Source organism: Apiospora phragmitis, assembly GCF_038363925.1.
Source record: "Apiospora phragmitis strain CBS 135458 chromosome Unknown utg000005l:1.0-4161743.0:1.0-4166827.0, whole genome shotgun sequence".
In the NCBI taxonomy this organism is placed as follows: Eukaryota; Fungi; Ascomycota; class Sordariomycetes; order Amphisphaeriales; family Apiosporaceae; genus Apiospora; species Apiospora phragmitis.
Window position 1 is genome coordinate 39,581 of NW_027117403.1, and position 16,719 is coordinate 56,299.

At 53.9% G+C, this 16,719-nt stretch overlaps 5 protein-coding genes across 5 annotated transcripts; 1 reads left to right on the forward strand and 4 right to left on the reverse strand.

Annotated features, from left to right (window-relative positions):
- Positions 1-2,035: 2,035 nt before the first annotated feature.
- On the reverse strand, positions 2,036-4,285 carry PG994_004079 (uncharacterized protein; the record flags this gene model as incomplete). The annotated part of the gene is made up of 3 exons (XM_066855488.1): positions 2,036-2,801; positions 3,206-3,470; positions 3,553-4,285. 3 exons carry the CDS (start codon positions 4,283-4,285, stop codon positions 2,036-2,038), a joined length of 1,764 nt encoding a protein of 587 aa, XP_066717655.1.
- A 212-nt stretch (positions 4,286-4,497) lies between these two features.
- On the forward strand, positions 4,498-6,316 carry PG994_004080 (uncharacterized protein; the record flags this gene model as incomplete). The annotated part of the gene is made up of 2 exons (XM_066855489.1): positions 4,498-5,982; positions 6,053-6,316. The coding sequence occupies 2 exons, from the start codon at positions 4,498-4,500 to the stop codon at positions 6,314-6,316; spliced, it is 1,749 nt and encodes a 582-aa protein (XP_066717656.1).
- Positions 6,317-6,943: 627 nt separating this feature from the next.
- On the reverse strand, positions 6,944-11,182 carry PG994_004081 (multidrug resistance; the record flags this gene model as incomplete). The annotated part of the gene is made up of 6 exons (XM_066855490.1): positions 6,944-6,964; positions 7,027-9,111; positions 9,143-9,292; positions 9,357-10,181; positions 10,284-10,928; positions 10,994-11,182. 6 exons carry the CDS (start codon positions 11,180-11,182, stop codon positions 6,944-6,946), a joined length of 3,915 nt encoding a protein of 1,304 aa, XP_066717657.1.
- A 997-nt stretch (positions 11,183-12,179) lies between these two features.
- Positions 12,180-14,513, reverse strand: PG994_004082 (Vegetative incompatibility protein HET-E-1; the record flags this gene model as incomplete). The annotated part of the gene is made up of 2 exons (XM_066855491.1): positions 12,180-12,958; positions 13,760-14,513. The coding sequence occupies 2 exons, from the start codon at positions 14,511-14,513 to the stop codon at positions 12,180-12,182; spliced, it is 1,533 nt and encodes a 510-aa protein (XP_066717658.1).
- An 808-nt stretch (positions 14,514-15,321) lies between these two features.
- PG994_004083 (uncharacterized protein) lies at positions 15,322-16,380 on the reverse strand (the record flags this gene model as incomplete). The annotated part of the gene is made up of 1 exon (XM_066855492.1): positions 15,322-16,380. One exon carries the CDS (start codon positions 16,378-16,380, stop codon positions 15,322-15,324), a length of 1,059 nt encoding a protein of 352 aa, XP_066717659.1.
- Positions 16,381-16,719: the final 339 nt, after the last annotated feature.

The following is a 16,719-nucleotide window of genomic DNA, read 5'->3' on the forward strand; positions in this document are numbered from 1 at the left end:
ATTAAAATAATATTAATAACCGCGGAAAAAAAGAATAGAATAGATTATTTTTAAATATATATTTCGTACCTAGGCATTATTCCGCCGGTTGTTCGGGTAGAATAATTTCGCGATTCGGTATAGCGTACGGGCTTGCCCCCCCCGGCTCGTAATAAGATAATATATAATAAAGTAACGCGGTTAATTAGCGCGTTATACCGCGCGTTTTTTATTTAAAGTACGTCGGGGTTCGTTCGGGTTAAAATAATGCCGACGACCGTAGAAGGACGAATAAAATAGATTATTTTTAAATACATATTTCGTACCCCGATTTTAATAGGCGAACTTTTTTTTTTAAACTCTTTTTTATACGCGCGAGAATAAAATAAGAATAAGTATAATATAACCGGCCGCGTCGGCTCTTTTTTTATATACGTTATATAACGGTATTACGGCCGGGTAGCGTATATATTAACGCGTATTTTTATATAATTTATTATTTAAAAAAGGAGGCGTTCGTAGCGGTAATAATATACGCGGCGATATTCTCGCTATACGACCTGTATATAATATCGTTATTAAATAATAAGAGCGCGTTATTATTTCGAGTTTTATATTTAATAAATTATTATTATTTATAATATAATTATAAGTATTAAACGATTAATTAAACGAACGCGTTATATTATATATATACGAGTACGGGTAAGACGAAAAACGAGAAAGGTTAAGAACGCGCGACACTTTAAGCGTTTGCGCGGGGCTAATACGCGTAATATTAAATCGTAGCGGACGATAATAATAACGACGACAACGATAACGACGATAATACGAGCGATAAAAAGGCGGGAAGAGAAGGCGACGGCGACGGCGACGGCTAAACGCGGATACTCGCGGCGTATAGAACGTAGCTAGCGGCTAAAAACGAGGCGCGGTAAAGGGTAGCCGAAGGGCCCGCGAGTTTTAATAACGATTCGATCTAGGTATACGAAATAAGCTAGGCGCGATATTTAAAAAAAAGGATTTAATAACGTTATATAAAGCGAGCGCGGCGCCGTTTTTATTAATAACTTAAGTAAAGCTATATAACATCGACGCGCGAATTAAATAAGTATAATTAACGCGGCTCGCGCGAGCGTTTAATAACGAGGCGGCGCGGTTATTTAAACGAGTTATATAAATATTATATAAACCGTTATTTTAATTCGAAAATATTAACTTTAATAAGTCGGCGGGGCGACCGTTTAACCGAAAAAGAATACGCCGATATAATAATACGATATCGGGGGTATTAATATTATTATTTTTATTATTATATATAGGCGTATAGGCTTAAATATAAAGAGGTAAAAACGTAACGAGGGATCCGGTTCGCCGATTAGTAATAAAACGCGTTTAGCGACGTGGTCGAAACGTTTAATAACGAAAAAGGAGGAGGAGGGCGATAATAATAATAATAACGATAATAACGACGATAATAACGATAATAATAACGACGACGACGATAAAGGGGAAAACCGAGATATAAAGGGGCTGTTTAAGCGCGCCGTTTTTTAATTTTACGTTTATTCGTTTTAATAGAAATTAGGGGGCCGGATTTTCGAAAACCCGCTACTATATTTCGCGGCCGTGCTCGAAATCGATACCGAGCGGCGCGCGTAACAATAAGCGAAAAATTATACCGGCTAATTTATAGAGCTATTTTAATACGCGCGGGTATTATTATTCGAAGCGGCGTTTAAAAAGTAGCCGGAAAACGTAAAAGCGATTAATATTAACGCGGTCGAATATTTTAAATAAACGTATTAAGCGTAGTTTGGGCCACTAATAAACGGGGGTCTTTTATTCACTACATCATATTATCTTAATACATCCCTAGGGTGGAGAGATGCATGCTTCCCGAAAACCTCCCACTCTTTTGATATGTTGACTATTTCCCATTTCAATCAGCAGAAAAGCCTAGTGGGTGCTTCTAGCTGCCCTCGCCCAGGACACGTTGCTACATACCTCTTTTGATTCCGAGCTTACTGCCGAAGGCCCCATAGACTTATCGAAATTAATACTCATAACCGCCCGTGTCAACCACTATGAAGCCTTTTTCTCCAGCCCACTGTTTCCAATGAGCCTCAACATTAGGTGGAATCGTCCATTCGCGGAAGGTCTCATAACGAGTAATCAAACACTGCCACTGCGGGGATGCCGTACTGGCCCCCTTGCTGAGGTAGGCTAGCACAAGGCGAGGTGCATAACGCACACCTCTCTTACAACGGGGAATGCCATCCAGGGGCTCTTTCTTATTCTGTGCATTTCGGAAGAGGTTAATTATGACCTCTTCGAGCCGGGGCATGCGGTGGAGGACGGCCTCAGTCCAGTCGCCCAACAGGGGTTCCATCGTCTTGTTGTTTATGGACCGACCCCAGGGGTGGTACGGGGCCTCGCCGTTCATGCTGGTAGACCCGGCATAGCCCCATTGCTCGTCCTCGGTGTTGGGTACAGGGACCATGACCCATTTCGCCTCACTCATTATTTCCCACCCTATTCTATTGTCGAAGGCCTCGACGGAGGATGGATCGCCCTTAGTGTACCACGTACCATCGGGAGCTACGAACTCAGCCGACAGCTGCAACCGGCGCAGTGCAACCCACACATCATCATCGTCGTCGTTTTGGGCCCCAGAAGAACTTCGCCAATTCAGAAACAGGTCGCGGGAGAGCAGGACGTTTCCCAAGCTCAACTCCTGGACCGTGGGCTGTGCTAGCTTCCGGATAGCCTCGCTAAGCGGGTCAATACCTTCCTCGTCCGTGGAATCCTGACAGTCATGACTATGGTTCATCACGAATTGGTCGTGGGATCGGATGATTTCCAGGGTGGTTAGGTTGGGAAGTCTGCCGCGCAAGGAATGGAGCCCCCGGGCAAGACAAGTGCGCTGATTCGCTCGAGCTACAGAGGAAAGAACCAACTTAGCCTTATATCATCATTTGGGTGACCGAAGTCCAAAGGCAATGTGGCTGGGGGACATGTATTACCCTCGTGGCGAGCGATGGCAGGATCCCTGTAGCGAAATTTGAGTGATTCCAGAGAAGGGAAGCTGGCTGCGATCCGGCAAACGGTGGCCGGATGTAGATGAACGGGTCCCATTTCCGTGGATCTCCCAGCCATGCTGTCTGGATGGGTGGATTCCTCATACAGGGGCCTTCCGGCCGCGACGATGAGCGATCGAACGCACCGGATAGTGGGAAGTTGTTCAGGGGTGCAGTTCTGTGGCAAAACCATATAATGAGATTCCAGTGAGGGGTCGGCGTCCGCCGCTGCATCAACGCGTTCTGAATCCTCGTCGATCCCTTTTTCGTCTGTCAATTCCTGGCATTCGAAACTGTGGTTGAGCACGAAATGATGCTCACGACAAGGTATTGTCAGCTTTTTCCGGCATGGGAGTCTTCCACGTAACCAGTTAAAAGCTCGAACAAAAGCGTCCCGCTGACCCAGACGAGCTAATACACAGAACAGAGTGAGTCAATGAGCCACTTGATAGTCCTTCGACTTTTGAAAAAGACACTTGTTTCCAAGACTTACCATCGTGGCGACCGATAGGGGGGTCAGTGTAAGGGAAGTGAAGAGATTGCAACTGTGGGAAGGCTGCCGCGATTTGTGCAATGGTGGTTGGGTCTACATAGTTGAGCGGATACTCCAGAAACGAGAACTCCAGGACCCGCCGCGACAAAGGCAACGATTGCCGGCTTGGGTCCTCTGGCAGCGTCCACTCGCCGGAATGCAGCGGCGGGTCGGAAGCATCGGATGCAACGTATGCATCTGTCAACTCCGAGCCGGCTACCTCCATAACTTCCTCCATACTCATCGGAAAGAAATCCAATACAAGCTGCAACGTAGGGCCTATCGCGATACCCGCCCTTTCATCGTCGTCATCCCACTGCTTTAGTAATGTGAGAAGTGCCACCACGTCAGCTCGAAACAATAGATCCCTGAGGGGCCACTCTGGCTTTGGCATCCTGGCGTGATAGCAAGCGAATTCGAGCCGACGTAAGTACCTGCGCCGCCATGGATATGCTGACAGGATTTCGGACCAAGCATGCATGTCTGCGCTGTGCAGCTTGAGGCTCTTGAAGCAGCGGCGTTCGACCTCATGTTGCCAAGCGCGCGAGATGGTCGCGTACGGGCTGAGGCGCGCGCAGGTGCTATCCCTGCCGAGGAACTCGCATTCGAATGAAAGTTGAGCAGAGAAAAAGCTGTTAACGGTGCCGAGTTGGTCGACGATGAGCGAGATGATCTCGGGGCCAAGCTTTTGCATTCTGCACCGCGGGTGTTATGTCAATTAATAATCGTGGCTAGCAACCTCAACCGAGAGGCAAAGTGGGTGAGGCAAGGAAGCGCAGCATTTGCTTATCTCTTATCGCCGCAAACCCTTGGCCAAGCATCCTTGCATGTCGTCCCATCTCGCCGCATTTCCCGTGAAGTTAGACTTTCCCCTGATTCCCAAACCCCGCAAGTCGCGCCTAAAATATGGATCTCGTCGACTTTGCGCTCCCGAGAACCAAGCCTAAATCCAGTCGCACAAGCACCCCGAAAGTGCGCACCGGCTGCATCACTTGCAAAAGGCGGCACATCCGGTGCGACGAGGCCCGGCCAAACTGCCAAAACTGCTTCAAAAGTCAACGTTATTGTGGCTACGCCGGTGCGCGCCGGGCCACCGCCATTGCCCCGCCTTCCCGACATTCTCCATTGTCTGTCGCTTCTCCACAAAAGCAGGCGCTTTTGCATGCAGACTGCCATGATTTCCACGATGCAGGAGGCGCGAGGTACTTTCAGGAGTTCGCCAACATCGTGCAAGGCTACTGGATCACCGGCACCTCCAACCGGGACTTCTGGGGCGTGACGGCCCCGCAGTTTGCGCGGACGAACTCCCTTTGCCGCCATGCCGCCATGGCCATCGGGGCGCTGAGCATCTGGTACCGCGAGTCCGACGCTCGGTCCCTTCGCGCATCACGCCCCGACGAAGAGAGCACGCACTACGTGCAAGCACTGGCCCACTACGGCCGTTCGTTGAGGCTGCAACGCCAACAGAACTCCCTTCATGATACGTCGTTCCTCGCGGTATTGCTGCTCTTTTTCGACATTCTCCGCGGCAACAGCAAGGCGGCCTTGGCGCATGTCAACCACGGACTGGCGCTCGTGCTCGCGCTGATGACCGACCAAGATGGCGGCGACGAGGAGAACAAATGCTCAGCTCCGAACCCCACGCGCTTCTTCATCGAGATGGCCGACGTGTTCGCCGACATCGCCATCCAGTCCCGGACCGTCCTCCACGGGCGGGTCGGCCACTGCGCGCCCCTGCCCAACTTTGCGAAGGGCCTGCGGAGCAAGCAGCAGACCATGGACTCGTTCATGGTCCTATTGAGCCGCCAGTTCCTGACGTCGACCAGCGCCAGCGACCACGTCCCCGCCGTTTTTGGGGATCTCGACGAGTTCGAAAACTGCCTCACCACCGCGCTGCGGCGGTGCACCGCCATCGGGCCCATCATGATGGAGGTCGTGGCGGCCTCGGGCATCCTCGAGTCCAACGACCCCCACATCATTGACCGGTACTACCCGGAGATCCTCGGCAACCCCAAGATCCGGGAGTACTGCGAGACCGTCCGGCACGATATGCAGAAGCTGGGCGACGCCTTCCTTCCCCTGTTCCACAGGATACTGGTCTCCGACTTCGACAAGCCGGTCTACCTCCGGGCCATCCACCTCCGCCTGCAGTACCTCGGCGTCCTGCTCTTCTCCGACCCCACGCGCCACCTGCACGTCGAGTCCATGCACGAGCTCACCCCGTCCTTCCGCGACTACCTCTCCCTCGTCGAGATCGCCGTCCGCAAAATGCGCGAGATGGGGGCCGGGAACCCGGCGCGCCAGATGTCGCTGCAGTGCAAGCTGTCGTACTACGTCATGATCATCGCCTTCTTCTGCCGCGACCCGGTTGCGCGCGACCAGGCGATCGCAGTCCTGGCCGACTACCCGGGCCGGGACGGGCTGTGGGACGCGCGGGCGCTGTACGCGACCGCGCTTAAAGAGCCGCGTCGTCGAGCGGGACAACGCGGTAGAGGGCTCGCCCGACGAGCAGTGGCGCCGGCTCGTGCGGCGCGAGTTCGTCTTCGAGGAGGGCGGGGACCGCATCCTTTTCCGGTTCCTCGCCAAGGATGCAGCTGGTTCGGGGGAGTGGAAGCTCGTGGAAGAGGTCGCGGACGTTTCGGAGGGACTGGAGGGGTTGCGGTGGGTGCCGCAGCCGCTGACCGGGTCGGGCAAGTTGCTCATTGGGGACTTGCTGCCGTCGTGAGGTTGGGATCGGGTCAATACTGGGGCATATGGTTGATGGAGCTGGGTGTTATCATCACTTAGAGTCTCATCTTGTGTTACATGGTGGAATTGCAACTACTCATTGGAAACTTGCTTCCGTCGTGAGGCTGAGATCGGGACATTATGGGGGCATTCAGCTGGTCGACATGGATTTCGTCATCACCCAGTTATGTAACATTGTCTCTTCAGATCACATCGCTAGTCTGGCCGTGTTGCAAGTTCCTGGATACCTATGGCACCGGGTCCGCCTCTAGGCTGTCAAGTCAACAAGGCAGTGCCGCGAGTACTTGTTGCATTTGTCACAAGGGCTGCGGTGATGATGTTTCGAGACACAATACATGCAAGGAGTTCGGACATTCTACTATTACAGAGTACGTCATCAGGGTAGAGTGGCATATTTGTGTTACATGGTGAATAAAGCTGCCACCGACGATCCATTGCTCTGTGGGACTTGACGACAAAAGTTCTCTCCTGCCGCTAAACATGTGCCAAATTTCCAATCTAACTGCATTTTGTGGCGATCTGATTATGCCCCCGGCAACTCCTGCGCAATGGCGCTGAAGCCTCACACCGAAGGATCCCACATGCGTATCTGCATATCTGACAATCATTGATCCATCGCTTGACTCTGACACTGAAAATTCTATTAGCACATATATCCAACTTGACTTGGTCATTTGCGACACTCACCATGCTCCAATAACTACCCTGCCGCCTCAGCAGCTCGTCGTGTGTGCCTTTTTCAACGACGGCACCCTTGTCCAGCACAAAGATTACATCGGCGTTCTGGATCGTTGAGAGTCGGTGGGCGACAACCACCATTGTCCGTCCCCGGCGCGCCCTCTCCAAAGCGCCCTGCACCGCCCTCTCGGATTCCGAGTCGAGTGCCGACGTGGCTTCGTCCAGGAGCAGAACCTTGGGATCCCTGATCAGGGCACGGGCGAGTGCGATGCGCTGCTTCTGCCCCCCTGATAGCGACACGCCCTTCTGGCCGACGTCCGTGTCGTAGCCATCCGGCAAGGACACGATGAAGTCATGTATGGAGGCATCGCGGCAAACCTCTTCGAGTCTTTCGTGGGTGGTATGCTCTGGATCGGAGGCTCCGAGCAAGATGTTGTCGCGGATGGTACCTTGAAACATGGTCGGCTCCTGGGCAACGAGCGACATACTCTGGCGGTAGGAATATCTGTTGATACCATTGATGTTGGCTCCGTTGCAGAGTATCTCGCCCGATTCTGGTTCCAGGTCGTAGAATCTCTCTAGAAGAGAGATGATGGTCGTCTTGCCACATCCAGATGGCCCGACGATGGCTGCGTACTGCCCCTTTTCGATGGTGAGAGAAGTGCCTTGAAAGATGGGAACGTCGCGAGTGGCATATCGGAAATGAACGTCTCGCAACTCGATCTGAACGCCGCCTTCTATTTCGGGAATAGATTCCCCTTTGTGTTCGCTAGCTCCACTTCGGTCAGCCTCTGCCGACGTCTGAACGTCAAGTATGCGATTCGCCGCAGTGAATGCTTGGGCAGCACTGGGCGCGATCCCAAGAGCGATGCCCGCATTCTCTGCTCCCTGGATGATGGCCATGAAACACACGAAGAAGGCCTCCAAGGTGTACTCGCCTCGAACGAGGAGTCTCCCGCCATACCAGAAGATCAACGCCTGACAGCCCAAGCTCGCGCTGTCCGTGAACCCGAACACCAGAGAATTGGCCAGGGCCTTGCGAAGCGCGGCCCGGACATGGTCATCCAGGAGCACCCGGTACCGCTCAATGACGGAAGCCTCCATGTTAAACGCCGCGACGGTCCGGATGGCCCCGACAGCCTCGGTGGCGAACTGCGCGCTCTCCATGAAAACGGCCGCGTTCAGCTGGTCGAATTTGACCTCCTGCCGCAGCTTCCAGAGTCCCGACGCCAGCATGACGGGCATGGTCACGAACGTGCCGACCAGCGCGAGCTCCCAGCCGAGGACCAAGGAGATGGCGAGGCAGCCCGCGACGGTGAAGACGCCCGACAGGAAGAGGACGAGGTTCAGGCCCAGCAGCTCCTCCATCTGCTTCGCGTCGCTCGCGATGCGGCCCGTCAGCGCGCCGTGCGCGTGGGCGTCGTCGTCGAAGAAGCGCAGCTGCTGGTACAGCATCCCGCGCAGGTATGACGTCTTGACCGTGGCGCCGACGCGGGACTGGGCGCCGACGCCGATCCAGGCGGCGGCGAAGTAGCTGAGACCCACGCCGCCGGCCAGGGCTAGCCACATGAGGGCCCAGAAGTCGGCTGCGCTACGGAGCTGGGTGGGGTCCGGGAGGGTGAAGACGTCGACGACTTTGGCGAAGAGCCAGGCCTGGATCGGGGTGCCGGCGGCGGCGCCCATGGCGGACAGGATAATCCCTGAATAAAAAAGCCAGTGGATCTGCTGTTGGCGTATGAGTGTCGCAAAGCTCCGGAAAGAGGCGTGGGTTGGGGGTGTTCCATCCTTCTTCGTGTCAGGATCTCTGTCTGGAGTGAGACCGAGGATATCTTCTTCGCGTTCGCGCATTTCGCCTTCTTGTAGCACTTTTTGCGGAGATGGCGCTGAATCTAGTCTCTTGTGCACATTGCCATCGGCGTCCGAGAGATGATTCAAAGCTTGGGCATGGACTAGACGACTGTAGTGCCCAGACGAAGAGCGCATGAGCTCCTCGTGTGTCCCCTCCTCCACCGAACGTCCGTCTCTGAGGACAATAATGCGATCGGCCTCCTTGATGGTCGAGAGGCGATGCGCAATGGTGATGGTGGTGCAGTTCTGGCTGATTCTCATCCAGGGCGGCCTGGACAATCTGCTCGCCGTGGACGTCCATGGCGCTCGTGGCCTCGTCCAAGATGATGATCCGAGGCTTCTTAACGATGCTTCTGGCAATGGCGATGCGTTGTCTTTGGCCGCCTGAGAGCTTGATGCCACCATCGCCAATGCGGCTGTCATAGCCCTGTAACGGAGTCCACAATTAGTAACAGTCTCGTCAGAACACTCTGTATTCGCAAGTGGCTTACCTTTGGAAGACGACATATGTACTCATGGGCATATGCCTCTTTACAAGCGTTGACGACCAAGTCTCGCTTTTGTGGCTCCGTTACTTCTGCCCATTGGGTACCGATGAGACCTCTCGCGACATTGTTGAAAATGTTCTCATTGAAGAGGAAAGGTTCTTGCTGGACAAGACCGATCTGGTTTCGCCACCATTGCACATCAAACCCCTCGATGTTGTGGCCAGCAACTGTGACTGAACCAGAAAGGTCAATCCGGTCTTCCGTGGTGGTATTTGTAGTAGTGGGGTCTTGGTCACCATCATCAGTGGATCCAACCTTGGGTTCTGGCTGGACTACCCTTGGCACTGATGGCTGGTCACTGAGCGAGTACCATCGCTCTAGCAAAGCCACGATGGTGCTCTTCCCTGAGCCTGACGGTCCGACGATGGCGGTGTTGAGGCCCGACCGGATGCGCAGATCCAGGCCATCCAAGACTTTCGACCCGGGCCGGCTTGGATACGCAAACGTGACTTTGTCGAACACGAGATCCTTGGACGTGCCGCCATCTGCATGATCATTATCATCGTCATCGCCGTCACCATCCAGGTCGATCCGCAACCCGCCACGCCTGGGCGCCGGCGCGTCGATGACGGTGAAGAACTCGCAGGCGGCGACCATGGCTTTGCTGACGGCCGTCAAGGGCGTGGAGATGCGTTCGATGGAGGTCAGCACCATCATGACCGACATGAGTACGACGATGACAACGCCGACCCCGTCGGACCCTTGCGAGATGAACCGCTTGGTGCCGTACCAGAAGGCGAGACCATAGGATCCGAAGAGCCCGAGGTACTGTGTGGAGCGTATGAGAGGTTAGTCACATGGACAGGGGAGCAATGAGGTCAACTGCCTGCGAGAGAGAAAAGGGGAAGGTAGTCAGAGGAGAGGACATACGATCAACCCAAAGTAGACACCGAATATCGGGGCCGTCTTCCGCGTCTGCCGCTTCGCCTCCTGCACCCACCTCTCGTATTTCCGAAGAACCCGCTCCTGCGCCCCCGCCGCCATGACCAGCCTAACCGCCCCCAGCGCCTCGCTCGCCACCGCGGTAGCCCGGTTCTCGGCGCGTGCGACGGCAGCGTGGCTCTTGAGCAAGACCGGCAGCGCGACGGCCATGACGACGAACGAGTACACCACCAGGCTCGACGTCACGAGCGTCAGCTCCCAGCTCCAGACGAAGGCGACGACGAGGGCGGCGACGGTGGTCCCAATGAACTGCAGGAACGTGCCCAGGCGCTCCGACACGCCGATCTGCAGCGTGTTCGCCGACGCGGTAACGGCGCCGGCGGGGGCGCTGGCGGGGAGGGTGTCGAGGGCGTGGATGCTCTGGGCTAGGAGCGAGGTGAGGTAGTGCAGGCGCACGGCGGCGGAGAGGCGCAGGCCCGTCATGCGGAAGCAGAACTTGTTGATCGAGTTGAGGGCCCAGCGGCCGAGGAAGAGGGCCATGATGTATAATGCTTGTCGGGACAACAGATCCTCAAAATCGGTGGGTGACATCGAAGAAATGGAGGATGCGTGTTGGGTGAACTGGCTGGCGAGCTGGCCGAAGAGGATGTTCATCAGGGGCAGGGTGACGCCGGCGGCGAGGAGGAGAGGGCGCCGACGGCGTAGACGCAGACGTCCCAGCGCGTGGCGTAGCGGAAGATGCGGAGGTAGTCGGCGAGGCGGGGTTGTCGGTCGACTGGTTTGCGGTGCTCGGGTGTTGGTGGTGACGCCGTTGCTTTCTCCGGCTGATCGACTGCGATAGAGACAGGCTGCTCATCTTCTGGGCTATCCATCTTCTGGTCAGCCATGACTGATGCCACGATCGTATGTTACGCGAGGTATTTAGAAAGGACACCAGTTCATTTGTGTATAATTATTCGACTAGAGAAGTAAAATTCACAGTGTTCCTGGGGATATGTACGTCTGAGTGTTCAAAAAGCAAGGAGGTATAGGGAATCAAAATTAGTTTCAAGTCCGCACTTTATATATTACAAGCAGAGATTCTAGGACTCACAGGCAAATATCAAAAACCGCCTCCCTCCACCCTGTCACAGTATTGCCTGAGCCGCTTATATGAACGGCGGGCTGGAGTTCGCTTGCTTAAGGGGCCGGCGGGCCAATCATATCGTGCCAAGACCCGACTTACAGCGAGTGGCAGGGTTGGCACGGGTCGTAAACGGTTTACGGGCCGTGCGCTCGTCTTTTACGGATCTCCAGTATTCAGGGATGCGTGCCCAATCAGAGCTCGGGTTGCGTGGTGCTCAGAGATTACCTCTCACAAGCCCATCTTACATCATCTACGTACCACGCAATATTTTTTCTGAAATGTGAAGCATGCCGGTGTGCCATGGATACTCGCGCCATATCGACCCATATCGACAGAGACTCGGTGTAGGTCATTGTTGTCCTCTCCACCGGACCAGTGACGAGCAGCTTGTGTCACAGCATGCCTTCTAGATACCATGCTTGAATTGCAAACGAATCGAAGAGTGGTAGCTGGGTTGGAACTCCAGGTACCATGTGATTTCTGATTGCCCCATGGACGGGGATGCACGTCAGGAGATTCTAGCAGTCCTTCCAGACTTCGATCTGGGCAGAAACAATGCTGCTGCAACGAGCTTCGATCTTCCCAGTTCAAAAGTACAGTGTTCAATGATCTGGTGCTTACTGCTTTTCTAATATGAATAAAAGATCTCATTAAATTGCAGGCTACTGATAATACTTGCTACACACTAGCTAACTAGATAGAAGATAAAAGATTGTGAGAAAGCCACTGGCTGACAAAAATGCGCACTATCACTGAAGCTACATCAACTTCGAACAGAACATCCGGAGAGAGGACAGAACGTTGCTGAGAGTGTTGCTCGGCTCGACGTGGGAGTCCTCGTCCTTTAGCGTTTGCACTACCTGGTCTACTAGATTGTCGAGTGTGAGCTGATACAGCGCCGAGAGGTTTCGTTCCTCATCGGGCACATCGTAGTCTCGTAAGTTCCGTTGCTCGAGGAAGTCGGCAATGACTTGCTTGCCCTCCTTAGCCCAGTAGCTGCGAACGACGCAAACAGCAAACTCGAGATTGCCAGCCAGGTACGGGGTGCGGGGTGCGTTTGGGGGAGACGGCATATCCGTTCTATCCGTTCTGGGGTAGATTAGGTGCCAGATGCCGTACCATTGATCTACCTCCGAGGTACTGGACTCGCATCGTTTGGCCGCCAGCTGTTGAAGTTGGCCCTCCGAGAGGCCTTGTGGTGCCCCTTTCCATTGCTGCAGACTGCAAGTCCGGGTCTTGATGTGTTCGTCGCGCGCCGAAGCCCTGCCGAATGTTGTGCCGCATGTAGGACAGTAGTAGGGCTGACGATGGGCTGTCCACAAATGTTTCTTGAGATCCCGAATGGTCCGAAGGTCGGCGCGGGTGAGACACCGAAGATGATGTTCCTTGTCTCGGACATAGAACGGGCAGGCGAAAGACCTCGACCTCGGCGCATCAACGATCACTGTGTCATTCTCCCCGGGTAAGTCCCTTGACTCGATCGGCATGTACTCGAGAAAGTCATCGGCCTTGATGCGCTTGCGGCCAGAAGAGGCATCTATACTCTGAGTTCGCTTACAGGAACCATCCAATGCCGTTTTAGCCAATTCGTCTGCTAGCCCTGCAAAAGGGGGATCCAATTCCATGGGTTGACCCTCTAGAACTGGGGAAAGGAATAGGTAGCTCTCATAACCACCTGATTCATCTGACCCGTCGCCCTCCGAGCCTGAGTAATCTGATACATTGTCGCCCTTGGGGGTAGCTACCGATGTCTCGTCTGTTCCCTCAACAAACCTCAAAGAGGGCCCCTGAACTAGACTCATACCCGTCGATGATTGGGCGGCAGCAGAGAAAACGGGCCCTGTCCGTTCAGACTCTGTCTCGTCACCCCGATACCGGAGGCAGTAGTCGGTCGCGACGGGCTGGAAACAGAGGAGCTCTTGCCCATCAAGTCTGGGATTCCTGTTGTGTGAGTTGGATATCTGAAGGATCTGCTGTTGTGGTTCATTCGTCATAGATTGGCTGATTAAGTTTGAACTGCTCGCACCAACGTTCCGGGCCACCGGCACATCTTGGGTGCCGGATGAGACGTTGAAAGAAACGTAAAAGAAGCGTTGTGGATTCCACCGAACTAACTCTCCCTTCCACATACGAAATTTGATACCCAGGATGCCCTTTCTGGGAATCTCAGTGAGTGGCATCAACAAATCCTCCTCAATCCCGTTCCGTGCAAGGCTGCAAGTCAAGGTCGGAGTGGTAAATGCCAATCTTAGGGCTGTTGGTAGTCGCCACGGCGTGGTAGCAGGTTCTAGTGAACTGAAATGTCCAAACTCCACAGGAGATCTGGCAAGGAGGCCACGGTACTCCTGGGTATCCGTCGCTTTCCATGCGAACAGAGATGCGTCGTTGAGCGTCCCCAGTAGTTCTTCTTGCAAACGCATGAATGCTCGAGATCCCTCGCCATATCTAATTTCCATGCTGACGCCGAAGATGCCGAGAAGTGAGTAGGCAATATCCTCGACCTTGAGAGCGGACCGTTGGGCAGCCCAGGACATTCGTTTTCCAATGGAGATATCACTCAAGTTTTCCGCATCCTCGAGAACAGTCTGGTCAATCTGGGTGATGCGGGAGAGAGTTGAGACTAGGGACTTCTTGGTTCCGAGCAGTGACCAATCTGCGTTGTAAAATCCCAAGTCCCTAGGGGCAATGAGTTCAGTCAGGGTCCAGGATCGCCACATCCATCGGGAATTCACCAGCAGGAGCTCGGGTGGGCCAGAGGTACATTTGTTATCCAAATAGGCAAGGCAGATGCTGCAATTGCGGTACCAGCGGTACATGGAGTTGATGGACTCTGACAGCTCGGCACTTGACGAACGGTCAATGCAGACGGTGTCAGCCCAGAGCCAGTCCAGCTTGTGATTACCAAAAGCCTCGCGGCAAGCGCCTATGAGCTTCCGAAAGCCATATTTCTGCTTCCAGTCACTGCTGCTTTGGAGGTCGTCATAAACCACTTCGTCGGCTCCCCAGCAGTGGGAGAGGGCCGCATACGGCGGTGTTGGTTCGTCTTCGGGAAGCCATCGTAGTTTAAGCGTTGAGGTATTCAAGAGCCTCATCGCCAATTGAAACACAGGACATTGGTGGCTCTATGGTAGAGAATGTGAAACAAAAAATCAAGGGACTAAGGATAGGCAAGGTACAAGGCCGTAGGAGGCTGGCCGATTGAGAGGGAATGTGGCGAATCTGATTATTGGGAATTGAATTGTTGGGAACGGAAGAGGTTTTATCTTATAATGTCTCGAGCAAGGCAACTCAAGATGAGCAAGCCGATACCAGAATTCGGTCTGACATACGTCGAGGCTATTGCGAGACGAAAGGAGTAAGCCGAATCACGACATCTAGGGCTGAATGTATCAGGAGGCAGAAGGGATGGAAGATGGTGGGTGGGGTGATGCAGTTGTGCGATTTGACCGCACTGGGAGCGCACCACTGTGCGCCGGCTTGTCACGGTGGCTTACGTACCTGACGTGCACCGTCTCACAATCCGCCCGGAACTGTCCTATCAACTTGACCTGCAGTATTGATAGGTAAGAATGAGGTCATCTGGACCACCTGAAATGCCTGTTCCTCAAAGCCACTGCGAAATGCGTCTGCAACATGCTCCAAATGACTCTGGTATTTGGATTCATGTGTTTCCCCATAGGGCGCCTTCGCGGCACCGAGTGTGGGAATGGCTTAGCAGCGTCATCTGTCTGTTTTCGATTGGAAGCCTTGAATTGATCTAGTACTGGTGGTCATCTGCATACGTAAATGCAGCTTCTCGCATGTGGATAAAACATGATACATGGTAATGCAAAAAGGAGATCCGAAATATAAAACCCCCGCAGTCCAAATGCCAGTGTGATCTGAGCCATCCGTCGCTTGTCAGGGTGGTGGAGCGCGATTGTCGTCTTCAGGCCGCTCCTCTTCCGCGACGAACGCGATAAGCCTATCTGCCATCGCATCAAAGACATTATGAAGGCTTTGACGGTAAGCCGGATGAACTCCTGGCATCTCTAATGGGAGTTGTTCGAGAATCACGTCCCAGCCTCTCCCTTGGCCCAAGAACCGTCGCAAGTCATCACGGAAGCGCATCATGAAAATGGAGACGTCGACATAGGGTGTAGGAGGCCTCGGCTCGCCCGGGAAGAGGATGTCCCAAATCGCAAACCACCGCTCGACGTCGCCTCCGTTGACAGTATGTGGCGCAGCGTGAGCGCGGTCGCAAATGTCGGCCCATTGGTCGCGCGTCACGCCTGGGATATGGCATACAACCTCGATGCAGGATTGTTGGTTGATGTGTGCTGTAGAATCCGGTTCCGAAGTAAAAGTGCGGCCGCAGACGGGACAGTGGATTGGCTGCCGATGGCGTCTATAAACATGCTGCCTTACGTCCCCGATGCGGTTGAATTTGCCATCACAGGCCACTCCCAGTCGACCTTGGAAGAAGAAGGGGCAGAGAAACTGGCGACAGGCCGGGCGGGCAGATGCAGTTGAAGTCCCTCGATGCGATTTGTCGCCCCGGCGTTCTGGATCCGGATCTAGGTCCTTGTCACTGCCCCTCTGAAAGTTGCGGGCTGCAGAGTTGGCAGCGGTAGTGCCGCCCAAAGACGTTGGACATGTCCCGCCGGACGCAGTGCCGGATCCATTGCTTGAGCTCGGGCCTGAACCACCCTCGTCTTCCTGGGCTTCATGGATCATCCATTGGAAGGTATCGAGGAGTAATTGGTTCAGGTATACATGCGTGTCCGACTTGATAGCCTTTGGGCAGCAAACGCAGCACAGCGATGCTAGAACGAGAGCGCGCCCGAAGTTGTATGAGTGGTGAAGTTCGGGTTGGGCTGTCTGATCGTCGGTTGCCGCTTCAATTGGGTCTTCAACTGGGTCCTTTCCCAGGCTATCCCCGCTGGACTGCGGGGTGTTTGCCCGCTGAAGTTGCGACATCTTAGGCGAACCTTAAGGTTAGGGCGGGGTTTGTTTTATTTATTGTTGCGGGAGAGGCCGATAGTTTGCGACAGGGCAATCAGTCACAACACAGCACCACTCAGAAGAGCTTCCAAGTTTCTGTGTTTTCACAATAATGCGTGGGTGGCTTGTGGTGTTGGAAGAGTATATATTTGGCTTGGAAATAAGGCAACTAGAGTGGCGAATTCGCGATGATAAACTGGAGGAGCCCAATACGTGTCACATAATGCCCAGATGCCTCGACTGCACAAGGCGTATTTCCTTAATTGTAGTGCTGGCTGTCAGCCATTCTTGCTGGCAATTCTAAGACAGCGAGTG